This window comes from Apis mellifera, linkage group LG4 (assembly GCF_003254395.2).
Source record: "Apis mellifera strain DH4 linkage group LG4, Amel_HAv3.1, whole genome shotgun sequence".
NCBI classification, from domain to species: Eukaryota; Metazoa; Arthropoda; class Insecta; order Hymenoptera; family Apidae; genus Apis; species Apis mellifera.
Genome location: NC_037641.1, coordinates 2,244,907 through 2,259,410, shown reverse-complemented (window position 1 = coordinate 2,259,410; position 14,504 = coordinate 2,244,907). Strand labels below are relative to the sequence as shown.

Here is a 14,504-nt window from a genome sequence, read left to right as displayed (position 1 = left end):
TTCAAATATGCGAAAGAATGACGAAATGATAATATACATAAGAAAATATGCATTAGGATGTAAAATCAAATTGTCATGAAAAAAAAATTGCAATCATAGTTTGAATTATTTATTCAAAAATTGATAATTTTCAGGTTAATATTATAATTATAATTATATAATTATATATAATTTGTTGAACTTAATTAAGGTTAAATTTTATAAACAAATAGTTTTATTGAATAAATATTTATTTTAATGAAATTCTCTAGTGAATTTTCAACAATAAGAAAATATATTAAAAATTGTTATTGCTAATAACAGTTTAAAACTATTATAATTTTTATTTATAATATGAAATTTTAGAAAGTCTATGTAAAATAAGATTATTATTATAAGATATTAAATATATCATGTATATTTATAGTCAAATAGTTGACGTTTTCAATATTATCAATTTTGAAGAATGAGAACAATTTTTTATTTTGTTTATATCTTATCTAAAATAAAAATATATCTCTCTCTCTCTCTTATGCCTCACTATTCTTAGTAAATAAATTTTAATATTAAGTCATCATAATCATAATAATTATTATTAATATTATTATATTATTATTATAAATTTTATACAATTTAAAATAAATAAACTACCTACGTGTAAGTACATAAATTGTGCATAAAAATTTCGTGGAATATTTTTTGTTTTCTAATATTAATAACATTGCAGTTATTTTTTTTTTTATTATTGGATCATATTACTACATTTCTTCATATTCTCTATTATAAATTTAAATTTCACATGATTTATAATGGTGCACAATTGTAATGAATATTTTTAGCTATATATTACATTACAATGTTTTTTTTAGAAAATAACAAATTAATAATAAATTAAAAGAAATATTTTAGAGATCATTGAAATGTTCAAGATATATTGTATATTATATCTTAAAACATTTTTTTAATTTGGTATTACTTTTTTTTTTCCAAAAAATCGCAGGATATTTTGTTTTATTTGTGATAACAACTAGGAATAAGTATCCATTATAATTATTAGTGTATATCGCTGAGTGATATAATAATAATAATATAATCATAAAATTTAAATTATAAATTATAGTAAAGAACATTATTAATTATATAATCTAGTAAAAAAAATTATCGTAGTTGTTAATATCGGAAAACAACATTCCATGTATTTTTTTAAATAAAGAATGTGTATATCTAAATAGTGAGATGATGAAATAGTTTCCTGTATACAATATGTAAATAAGTATTCTAATATAACCTAACAAATCTCATTATAAACTATTTTTATTTGTATTTGATCTTGTAAATGCTAGCAATATCATTTGCAAATGATTGATTTAATTACAATATCAATAATTTTTTATTGTATTTGATTTTCAATAATTTTTTATTGTAAAATTAAATATTTTTTCTGATATTTAAAAATTATTTTTCTTGATCATGAATGAAAATTAAAAGAATCAAAATAATAAAAATTCTGATGAAAGAATGAATATATGAATATCAAGAATGAATATTCATAGTTTAGTTTATTAGTCAATATCCATTAATCATTTCATAGTCTATGATTTTTTGAAAATTATTTGACATACATTAGTAGTAAATGCATTGGTAAGTCATGTTATTTTAATAATATTTTATAGAATTTTATTAGTTGCAGTTATATTCATAATTATCTTATTTTTTCATCGTTAATAAAAGATATAAACTAATAAAGAAATTAAAAATTTATATAATTCAAAAATATTTATCAATCTGATTATTTATTATTCTTTCTTCTTATTTTAAAATTATTGAATAATAAATATTAATAGAGAAAAATGATTGAAATAGATTTTGAATAATTTTTCTTTATTAATATATAATTTTGTATAAAATTTATTAAATATAATATGAATATATCTTTGCTCACATTTATAATAATTTAAATAGTAATGAATTTTTTTTTATTAAACAGGAATATATAAAAAATTATAAATAATTAAAGAGTTGTATCAATGTACGAGAGTATATCTATTGATAATTTAGCAAAGCTTTTGCTTTGCTAACTTTCACTCTTATCGATTCACGTGATCGATTCCCTCTTTGTTTATCTTTTCTGTACTCTTCTAAAGAAATCCCTTGCAATTGAAATATATTGTTGTAATAACTTCATTTATAATATCTATTATATATCCATTTTTTATATTAATAATTAATTCGGATTCTTATAAGTTAAAATATTTTATTAAATTATTATTTATTATATTAATAATTCGAAGATGAATGAACATTGAAATTGATTTGAGATAATGAAACACAACTTTTAGCATAGAACATTATTTTCAAAGAATATTTCAAGTATTTCATTTTTGATGAAATAATAATTCTTTTTAATGCATTTTTAAAATTAAAATAAAATGCAAAACGTTCTTTTCGATATATTAACTATTTAAATATAATCACATTTATAATCAAATATTTACTTATTAATTATATTATGATTACATTTAATTTTTATTTTGAAGATTGCTTTTTATAATTTTTTTGATTTTATCATTAAAATTTATTATGAATTAATTATTTAACGTTTTTTTTATTAAAAAATAAGATTTTGAGCAAATTGTTTTATTTATATGATTATTTTTTCTCTATTTTTATATAATCAAACAAAGAAAAAACACGAAAATGCATATTAGTATAGTAAATTTATGCATGTAATTCGTAGATTTTAGTTTTATTTAATATTTTATAATCGCATATTTTTTCCTCCCTATTGTATCTTTTTTTTTTGTTATCAGTAGAAAATTGGCAAAAATTAACAAAACGCATTTCAAACGCATAAGCGAAAAAAATTAAAATTGGTTGCATTTATTTTTTTTTAAATAAAGAATGAAAAAAACAAAATATATATTTATAAAATTTATTCTATTTCCATGATACATTCTATCGATTGTTTATTTTCAGATGAATCAATTGATTTATTTAATGAATTTTCAATCTTTTCTTCAAACTTAACTTCTTCAGAGTTTTGTGGTTTTTTTGAAACTTTTGTTTGAATATCTTTATTTTCTTTTGACTTTTTATTTGCTTTCTTTAATGCTTCATTTAAGTGTTTTTTACCAAATCTTCTAAATTTAAAATTAGTCATATATCTTAATTCACCATTCCAATTTCTTAACATTTCGCATTGAATTGGATTTAAAATATCGGGAATTTCTGAAACATAAAAAAATTTATAGATATATAAATATGCATTAAAAATAATAATGACAATTATTATTTTATATATAATAATAATTATAACGATAATATATAACAATAAGACAAATTGTAATTATATACCTATTCCACATGTATCATATTCTTCTTGTTCTCTCTCCCTAGTCATTCTTAATACATCTTCCCTACTTGCATGTTGCTTATTTCTCTTATAACTTATAGATCTTTTTATAACAATTTGTTCCATTTCTTCATCATGTCTTGTTATATATCTTTAAACAAAATACAAAAATAATTAATCATATTTCTAATTTGCAATCTATCTTACCTACGTTTCTAGCAAACGAGCAGTTAATTCTGGAGTATAAGGACAAATATTTGGAATCATGTGTTCTTTGATCCATAACATTTTTTCTCCTACTAAATTTTGTTTAATCAAACCATTAATTTTTGCTTTTTGTCTATTTGTTATTCTAAAAAAATAAAATATTTGTTTTATTAATATATAATATAAATAATATATAAATCATATATAAAAATATAAGAAGATTATAATAATTAATTAAATTTACTTTCTGGTTCTTTTTGCAATTGCAATAGACTTTCTACTATTTGGATGCGTAACTTTCTTTGCTTTTAGAAACTCTTTTCTCATTGCAGTAGCCTATAAAATAAAACAACATATTTAAATAAATTTTCTAAAATAATAAATCATATATTTTGTTCAAATATAATAATTTTACCATATTTATTGTTTATTATGATTAAAATTCTTATTAGTATTTAAAATACTTCAAAACTTCAATTGAAAACATATGAAAACCTAACCTATTTCTTGAATAAAAAAATTAACTATAACCATAGACTATAATTTACTATTATAACTTTCATATCAGATCATACTATTTGTATAACATAAATTAAATTAAAGCAAATAATAGAAAAATATGTGAGAATAATAAAGAATATAATTTATATTAAAAATAATAGTAAATCCATCAGATATTATCTCATATAAGAAATAAAATTATTAAAATTATTTTATTTCACAATCAATAATTATAAATAAATAATTTTTCTTTAAATATTTGTGTATTATTTTTAATTTTTTTTAATTAAAATAAATTATAAAAAAATAAGTACAAATTAAATGTTATCAACATCTTAATTAAAATTTAATTTTTTTAAAATTATAATTTTTAGAATATATATTATAATAAGTATTTAAAATTATAAGAGTAAAATAATACAAATAATATATATAATATAAATACCAATAAAATAAATAATATAAATATTACTTAATAACGATTTAATAATGATAAAAATTTAATAATGATTATATTACTAATGGTAATTCGCAATTTAAACATTGTTTTGAAAATAAAAATTTTTATTATTACTTAGTCTATATCACATACATAATTTTATTTTTGCTTCAAGCAATTATTTGATATATATCATGTCTATAAGTATTTATATGATCTAAGAATACAATAGCGACAGTCCTGACATCTAACGACAATAAATGTAATATCGAAGAATTTTGTTACTATACTTCCGGTTTAATAAAATCAAAATTTTTTTCTTCTGTTTCAAGTTATTTTTAGCAATTTCTGTAAATATTAAAATAATAACCTATTTTACAATATTTAATCTTTGATAAATATTTATTAATAGAATTTCATATGAAAAAACTTTTTTTTTTGAAAATATATTCATTAAATAAAAAACCTAAACTTGAAATAGACAATGAGAATGAAAGTTTTTATTATTATATTTTTCCTCTTGATTTTAACATCAAATGGAATAAGTTTTGGTAGAAAAAGATCTGCTAAATGTCGAAAAGATAGTGAGAAAACTTTAAGTAAAAACGATGAGAACTTAACAGTTGATTATTATTATAATTGTGATCCAACAGAATTTGGAATAGTACAAAAGATTTCGTATTTGCGTTCTTGTTCGACATGTGATACGATAGAAATCAATTTCTCCTCCGCTTGTATCAGATGTGGAATGTGCCTTGCCATTGCTGATAAGGTTAATCCATTTTCATTTTTTTCGTTCGTCTTATTCCCTTTTCCTTATACAAGTATTTATTTTAATATGTGTATCGGATTATTTTGTATTTTATCGTTTTTCTTATCATCAAAAATTTTTTAATCTTTTTAATATTTTATTTAAAAAAAAATACATTTATAATTTAGTTATTGATAAAATTTTTTAAATTTTTGTGTAGGATTAAAATTTTTTTATTTTTATTATAGAATTATAAATTTTTATGAGAAAGAAATAAAAATGAAATAGAAAAAAATCCGGTCATTTCTCAAATATACTACAGAGTTAAATTATATTCATATATAAATATTTATATATTTTTATTTTTAAACGATTTAATTATATTACATTAGATTATTCACGAAGTTTGTAGCAAAATTTTTAATATTTTTATTGCTTTTATAAATACATTGCTATTATAATTTATATTTTTAATATAGAATCTATTCTTAATAAAAATATACACAAATATTTTAACATTTTTTGTAAAACAAAAATTTTAATATCCACTTATAATTATATACTATTTATATCTTAATTATATAATATAAAAATAATATAAAAATATAATATAATATAAAATTTTTTTACAATATTCATAATTATTATAAATTATTATAAATATTATAATAAAATTAACTTTTAATATAATAATTTTGCTACTAAAATTATTTTAATATACAATTTTAATATGTACCAGAATATTGTATCAATTGTTAGAAATTTTCTGAATGTTTCAAGCAAATCAATAACAAAAAATAATAATAATTCATTTATATATATTTCTTTAAAATAAGAATAAAAATGGAAGAATAAAATCCATATAGATATAAAAATTGATTACATAATGATTAATTAAATACAATAAAAAGTTACAATAACAAATATAACATATATGTATTTTTAAAAATTTAAAATTTTCGCAGTTAGCATTATTATTATAAACATACAATAGAAAATTATTTAATTATAATTTTAAAATATAATAATATTATTTTAATAATTATTTATTTCGAAAGATCTATTTATATTTGTAAATAGATATATAAATAGATTATAAGAAAAAGTACGATTGAAATAATTAATATGATTGAATACGAATAACATATATATATTTATATTTTTTATTAAATATTTATATTTATATTTACATTTTATTAACAAGAATAATTAACATATTATTAAAAATGTGTTTATATTTATTATATATTATAATATTTATAATATAATATATAATATAATATAATATAATTTATAATATATTATATATTAATTTTCATATTATATATATGAATATAATATATGTAATATAATATATTATTTATCATATTATATATTAATTTATAACACAATGTTCTAACTTTTTCTCTTGTTAATTTATGTTAATTACACATGTTCATTTTTTCGATGATAGTTTCTAATTATTCAGGTCGACGATCGAAATTTGGAGAATTAGAAAAAAAAAGTAGATTTTAGATCTAAAATTCTAGCCTCTGATATTTGTTTTTCTGAAATATTAATAAAAAACTTTCAATATTATATATTGATAACTACATACAAATATTCTAATTCATTGAATGTTGTTATCTAGATATTATTAATATAACAATGTAATTAATTGTTGCAATTAATAATGTTTAAGTAGCATATCTCAATTCATCAAAAATTACTTAATGATTACTTAATGATAATCACTTAATTTTAATCATTTTAAGAAATTAAATATATTTGATTTATCAAATACAAATATTAGCTAGTATGAGCAAAGTAGAAAAAATGCATGCAACATAAAAAGAATATAAAAATATTTAATACACAGATATAGCAATTGTTATTATATTGAATACGCTTCGAATATAATTGATCCCATAAAGTAATAAAAATTGGTTATATCAGAATTTAAAAATAATTTTCATGAAGTTGTTAATATTTGCAACAATTTTATGGAAATAATTGTTTTATATAGAAAGTTTTAAATAGAAAGAGTTTTACTATAATCTATTATTCATGACAACAATTTCTACGAGCAAAAGTTGTCATATCAATTAGATACTGAAAATTATTCATTAATATTTCGAAACTAATAAATACTTGAAGCTAAAATTTTATTTGGAATCTATATTCTCTCTCTTATAATCTTTCTATTTCGTATTGATCGATCATTTTTGGAATTTTTCCTTTTTTCTATTAAAATTATAAAATTTTTCAAAAAATTCATACAAAAAGCATATATATTCATACAATGAGATTTATATACATAGACATAGACATGTTATGGTATTTATAAATATTTATGAATATGTTTAAAATTTAAAAAAAAATTCATATAAAAAAGCATACATTCATATACTATGAGATTTATATAGATATATATAGATATGTTATGATATTTATAAATATTTATGAATAAGATTACATTTGTATTTTTTACCGATTATTGATTTAAATTTATATTTCGTAGATAAATCAAACACTATTAGATGTACACGAAGTGCTACCTAATGCGTGTTTTAATGATACCGAAATTGAGCTTCTTTTGAGGACCATATGTGATCATTCTTTTCAATAGTAAATATTTTAATATAAATAATAAATAAATTAATTTACTAATTAAAAAAGATAAATATGTATTTATAATTCTTCAACAGCTATGGTCTTCACAAAGTAAAGTATTTTAAAATATAATAATATTATTTTAATAATTATTTATTTGAAAAAATCTATATTTATAATATTATTTATATTATTATAATATTATTTATATTTATAATATTATATTATAATTTATTAATTAAAAAAGATAAAAAAGATATGTATAATTCTTTAATAGCTATGGTCTTCATGAAGTAAATGGAAGGAGATATATTTCTGATAAATTACCAGGTTCTGTTATAGTGAGTACTACTGCTGATGGACTTTGGGGGAAAAGGTCAGTAGAATTATTAAAAATATATTTAAATTATTAAATATATTTTATTTTTAAGTAATGATTAAAATATTTAGTTTTAAAAGCATTAAATTCACTTTAATAAAAAGAAAAAAATATCATTTTTTAAATTAATTTAAATATTATTATAGTAATTATATAAATATTAATATAGAAAATATTAATATAGAAAAAATATAGAAAAGAGTATTCATTGATTTTTTCCTATAATATAATTTTTACTTATATATATAATACATATGTATAATCACTGTTTGATCTTAGTTTTCGAAATAATTAGTTTTCGAATTGATAATTAATATCAAAAAGCTATTTATTTTTATGGATTTTAATCAGTTTATATTTCAATCGGATATTCATATATATCAATTCGGATATTCTAAAGAATAAAGAATTAAAATATAAAACAATTCTTAAACAATCGAAATTATAATAATTAAAATTGCAACTATAGATAAATATTAATTGTAATTGATATTATCACTATAATTTCGATTGTCCAAAAGTTATTTTATATTTTCTATATAAAAAAAATTCAATGTAATAGTAGCAATAATTTTTTGCAAATATTTCGAATTGAGCAACGATTATATATATAAAAGAAAATTCTTTAAAATTTTATTCTTTATAACATATTAATAAGTTATCAAAATTGATAAAATGCTCTTTTCTCTATATAATTAAATAAATTAAATACTTTACTACTTAAATACTTAACTACTCTATATAATTAAATATATCGTTGAATAAATATTAAAAAAAATCGTATACAAAATATATTTTATTTTTTTTTAACTCCTTTTTGTTATTTATTATTATTATTATTATTATTATTATTGAATAAAATTTCAAAAATTCCAATAACTGAATAATTCGAATTTGGAGAGATAGAAAAAAAATTGCTTTAAATTTTTTCTTTGAATATTACATAATTTCAATTATTAATTGCTTTTTAAATATTAATGAATAATATTCAGTACTATAATACTTATACAAATGCGACTAATACAATTATCTTCATTATAAAAATATCTAATAGTTAATATTACATTATATTTATAGAGAATACCTTGTAAAGATATTCCATGAAAAATTATAATAAAAAAAAAAATATTAAATTATTAATCTAATCCAATATGTATTGCAACAATTATATATTAAGTAAATACAAAATCACTTGTATTTGAAGCGAAATAATAGCAATTACAATATTTATATACTTTTATATTGCTTTTATATTGCAATTGATTTTTTTATACTCTGACTAATATTTCATATTTGATTCATATTCATATTATTTCATTTTTAATACAATAAATATATTTAATTTTTTGAAAATGAGTGATTAAATTTACAATGAATTGTAAATGATACGAAATCAATAGCAATATTCAGAATTAATTATCAGCTATTTGACATTCGACGATATACTGAACTGTATTATAGCATATTTTAGCTATAAATATAAAATTAATGTTTTATTCATATACTTTAATATACATCTGAATAGGCAGCATTCAATTAGTAATATCTTACAATATATAGAAAATTTTTATTAATATCTCATATATTAATAAATATGTTAAAATTTTAATTTGTAATCGTTCTTCTCTTTCTAAATTTCATGTTTATCAGTGATTGAGAATTATAACTTTCTTTTTCTTATTATTATTATCAATTTTTATATTTAAATATTAATAAATTATAAAAAATTTAAATTTATAAATTTTAAGTAATAAAAATAATATTTATTAATATTTAAAAAATATTTTATTTTTATCTTGATATTTAATATACAAAAGTATTTTCTTCTATATTTATTGAAAAAGATTATAATTATAAATTTTAATTATATTTTATTAATTATATTTTAAGAATAATTAAGAAGTCGTATAATTAATTTTGAATATAAAATTTCTTATAATCTATTATGCAATATATTAAATATTTAATATAATAATTTATTATATATTTATATATTTATGATTATATGTTTTGTGCTTTACTTTTTTCTCTTTTTATATTTTATTTTATTTAGATTAAGTGATCTTTGTCATTATTATCTTGATGAAATCGGTGAAATATCATTGTACAAACAATGGCAACACTGGTACGATGATGATGAAAAAAATGATGACTTATATAGCATCATGTGTCGGTAATAAGATGAGATCCTTAGTTGAATAAAAAATTGAATGAAAAGAAAAATGTTTATTAATAACTTTTTTATTATATTTTTGGCGTTTTAGAAATATACATGGTCTATTACGAGATTGTAAGAGTATGGAAAATATTGAGAAATACGAATATCCATGTAAAAGTTTCAATGCTAAAATGAAAATCTCTGCAACTTTCGAGAGATATGGTTATCGAAGTTAATATTATTCATCATGTAATAAACTACGAATATGTAAATACAATTGTAACATATAATTCAAATATATGATTATTTATATATCTTTTCTAGCTATATATTATTCAATATAAGTAAACATAAATTAATATTTTGTTTTATTTTTTTGTAATATTATATTATATAATTATTCTGCACGTAAAAATTATGTAAACAAACATTAAAAACTATTATCATAAATAATCCAAAAATTAACTTTTGAATAATGAATTGATAACAATGTTGAAATTTTTAATTATTTTTAATCAATTTCACTTTACTATTAAATAAGATTAAGAAAGCGTAGTTACAAATATTAACAAATTATTTTATCATTATATATTAATATATTATTATTATTTTTATCGAGTCTTGTGTTAAACAATAACTAAATGGACTATTAAATGCTAATTTTATTTATCCCTATATTAAATTTCTATTCAAAAATTCTGAATGATATATAAAATTTGAGATTGCAAAGTAAGAAAGAAAAATAAACTAAAGCAATATTTTATTATAATTTGTAATTATTAACTTAATTTTTTTTCATCCTAATTATTAACTTAATTTTTTTTCATCCTAATCTTTATTATCTTATAGCAATTTTAATAATTCTTAATTTATTCTTAATTTTTATCGAATTTAATTGAATTTAATTTAATTGATATCGTATAACAAATAAATATTGCAAAAAATAAAAAAAAATGATTAGTAATGATAATGCATACATAATATGGAAGAAATATTTTTCTATTAGATATTAATATATTGATAAAACATCTTATAGAAAAAATTCATTTAAATATCAAAATTGAGAGAAGAAGAATATAAAATAAAAAAAATATTGGTTACATTAGATTATATCAGATCGTTATTAGATTATAAATAATTGAGATTTATGTTAGAAAAAGTAGAAATAGACAGATATAAAGTATTGTAAATTTTATTTAACAAATTAAATTAATCATTAATTAACATTTTTATATATTATATTTTGTATTTGTTTTTCTAGAAACGATCTTTCTATAAATATATTCCAAAAATATATTATTAATATTTTCTGTATGAAATAATAATCATCGCACAAGATTCATTTAATTCCAAATTAATTTTTTAAAATAAATAAAAACTTGCTTTTCTTAATAAAAAAATTTTAAAATTATTAAATAAATAATTTTTTATTTAATTATTTGTATTAAATTATTAAATTATTATTAAAAAAATGATTAATTTATATAATTAATTTATATAATTCGTAATTATATATTTTAGATTTAAAAAGAATTTTTTCTTTTTTTGTTTTTGTATTTTTGTTTATATCTATTTCGATATATATTGGATGAAACGAATAGAAAAACGGCAAATAATGAATAATATACTTTTTCATACTGATAGAATGTTACATGATATTTGTCGTGACATTTTTAGAGTTGATAGACATATTTATTTATAATTATATTTAGTTTATTAGAGATAGTTATAAGTTAAATAATAATAAGTTTAGATTTGCATCTTTGCATCTTTTATTCAGTTCTAGAGTATATATCATATTAATTACATACGTATTCATATATGTCGATTCTAGTATATGATCTATGTATTGATTGGTTCATCGCATGATTAAAATCATAAATTTAAATTTCCGAAATGATATAATAAACTATGACATCTGCTATGAACTAGCGAATTGTTTTTTATTTACAATTATTTCTTATTTTGCTCATATTTTTCTATATAAAATATATATTTACATTATTATATATTTATATTATATTTTGTATATATATTTATATATTCTGTATTATATTATATATATATATATATATATATATATATATATATATATATATATATATATATTTATATATTCTGTATTATATTATATATATATATATTGTCTATTTTTCATATTTGATATGAATATGAATTTGATATTTGATATATTTATAATCAAATATATTTATAATAAAAATTTACAATACATTAATGCAATACATTACATATAATCATAATTAAAGAAAACATATATCAAGATTAATTATATAATAATTCATTAATTGATGAAAAACATTTTAGTATTCGATTTTAATATTAACTATTTTAAATAATTTTATATAATATGTGTTTAATTTCATTATTTGAAATTTCTTGCTCCTTTTTGATAATAATCAAAGATATTTCAAAAATAAGTTGAATAATTTTGAGAAACACATAATTTTTTTTTTGTAAATTAATGCGTAGAAATATAAAGATTATAAATATATTATTATAAGATTTTTTTAAAATGAAAAATATATTTTTTAATTACATTATTCGATCCAATTAAACATTTTTTATGAAAAATATTCACATAAAAAAAAAGCATTAGTTTAGGAAATATTTACATTTAATAATTATTTTTAATAAGTGTTTTTGACAATTGAAAATTCAAGATAATTTAAAGTTTAAAAATCACTTAATCTTTAAATTTATAATACTTATTCCTGAATTGTGCTCTAATTGCGATAATTCATTCTTTTATATCTTACTTTGTTATTGTTTTTTTTTTATTTCTATAAACGCTTCATTTATTTCTATTTCATATTTTTCTTTATTCGTTATTATAATTACGTTAATTATAATTACAATTATAATTAAGAACAAAACAAAAGTTTTTTATTTCGTACATCTTGTATATTATTATATTTCAAATAAGATGTAAAATAGATATTCAATGGAACTTGTTTTATATTCTGAAATACCGATAAAAAATCAGTGTATAGTTACGCTCTTTATAATTTAAAGCGATGAGTATAAATTATATTCAATTCAATCATTGAAATTAGTAAAGACAACAGAAATATATTATATAAATAAAGAAAAAAATAATTATAAATATAATTATATTTGTTACATTTTCATATATATAATATATACATTATATATATATATATATATATATATATATATATTATTACAAATTAAAAAATTTCATAAATTTTTAAACCAAATAAAACTCTTATATATCAATTTCATACAAATTATTCAAAATTTATGTTTCTTTTTTTTTTTTTTTTTTTTTTTTTTGCCTATAATATCAAGACATTATCAATTTCTCAAATTTATTTTAAAAATTTATCTAAATATAATTTATTAAAATTATTGATGAAATGTAAAAAATTAACTTGCTCTTTGATCTCGATAATTTTTAAATACATTATAGATGAGATTTTAAATAATTTTTTCTTATATATATTATCATCGGTCTTAGTTTCGAGATATTCACAAAAAAGTTATACCATATAAAAAAAAACTTGCTATTAGGTTATATTTATAAAATGATGTTGTAACAAAGTGTGCTTCATCATGCTGTCACTATTAACTATTCATATAAACATATCACGGTGGCTGGTACCAAAGTTCTAATAATGGTTACACGTGTGAGCAGTGAACGATATTGACCCTTGAAAGAAATAAATTAGCAATGACATCACAAAGAACACAATCTTTTTCGAGCCTCAACATATCTACTTGCAAGACCATTCTATTAGTTGCAGCCTTTACAATAGTATTTAATATACATTTACATAACATAAATAATAATTCACGATAAACTATTAATTTATAGTTATATTTTTTTAATAATTTTATCATTTTAATTTTTACTATGGTATAAATATTTATATATTTAGATTCTCATATTGTTTTATTATGGATTGATCACTCGTAATCTTTCTAAAAAATTATTTGTATAGACATAAATCATCATTTTATATATATGGAATATAGTCCATATAGTTATATGGAAACAGCCATCTGATTGAATATATAAAAAAACGATCGCTTTGAAATCAATGAATCATATACTTTAACAATTCTTTTTCTGGAAAAAAATAGTTTTAATTTTTCTTTTATAAA

The 14,504-nt window shown here is 17.1% G+C and overlaps 2 protein-coding genes across 2 annotated transcripts; one reads left to right on the top strand and one right to left on the bottom strand.

The window, feature by feature from the left end:
• Nucleotides 1–2,895: 2,895 nt before the first annotated feature.
• On the bottom strand, nucleotides 2,896–4,063 carry LOC100579057 (translation machinery-associated protein 16 homolog). Its single transcript, XM_026440084.1, has 5 exons — nucleotides 3,954–4,063; nucleotides 3,783–3,874; nucleotides 3,543–3,683; nucleotides 3,334–3,482; nucleotides 2,896–3,207 (listed from the first exon to the last, which is right to left on the bottom strand). Exons 1-5 carry the CDS (start codon nucleotides 3,954–3,956, stop codon nucleotides 2,912–2,914), a joined length of 681 nt encoding a protein of 226 aa, XP_026295869.1. The 5' UTR covers nucleotides 3,957–4,063; the 3' UTR covers nucleotides 2,896–2,911.
• An 899-nt stretch (nucleotides 4,064–4,962) lies between these two features.
• On the top strand, nucleotides 4,963–10,594 carry LOC100576093. The gene is made up of 5 exons (XM_006558184.3): nucleotides 4,963–5,250; nucleotides 7,730–7,836; nucleotides 8,099–8,197; nucleotides 10,254–10,373; nucleotides 10,465–10,594. Exons 1-5 carry the CDS (start codon nucleotides 4,963–4,965, stop codon nucleotides 10,592–10,594), a joined length of 744 nt encoding a protein of 247 aa, XP_006558247.3.
• Nucleotides 10,595–14,504: the final 3,910 nt, after the last annotated feature.

Coding starts and splice junctions, on each gene's coding strand:
- LOC100576093 (XM_006558184.3), top strand. CDS start 4,963: ATGAGAATGAAAGTTTTTATTATTATATTTTTCCTCTTGATTTTAACA. Junction 5,251..7,729: donor GCCTTGCCATTGCTGATAAG/GTTAATCCATTT, acceptor TATATTTCGTAG/ATAAATCAAACACTATTAGA. Junction 10,374..10,464: donor TTATATAGCATCATGTGTCG/GTAATAAGATGA, acceptor TTGGCGTTTTAG/AAATATACATGGTCTATTAC.
- LOC100579057 (XM_026440084.1), bottom strand. Junction 3,684..3,782: donor ATTGCAAAAAGAACCAGAAA/GTAAATTTAATT, acceptor TTATTTTTTTAG/AATAACAAATAGACAAAAAG. Junction 3,208..3,333: donor ATATGATACATGTGGAATAG/GTATATAATTAC, acceptor TTTATGTTTCAG/AAATTCCCGATATTTTAAAT.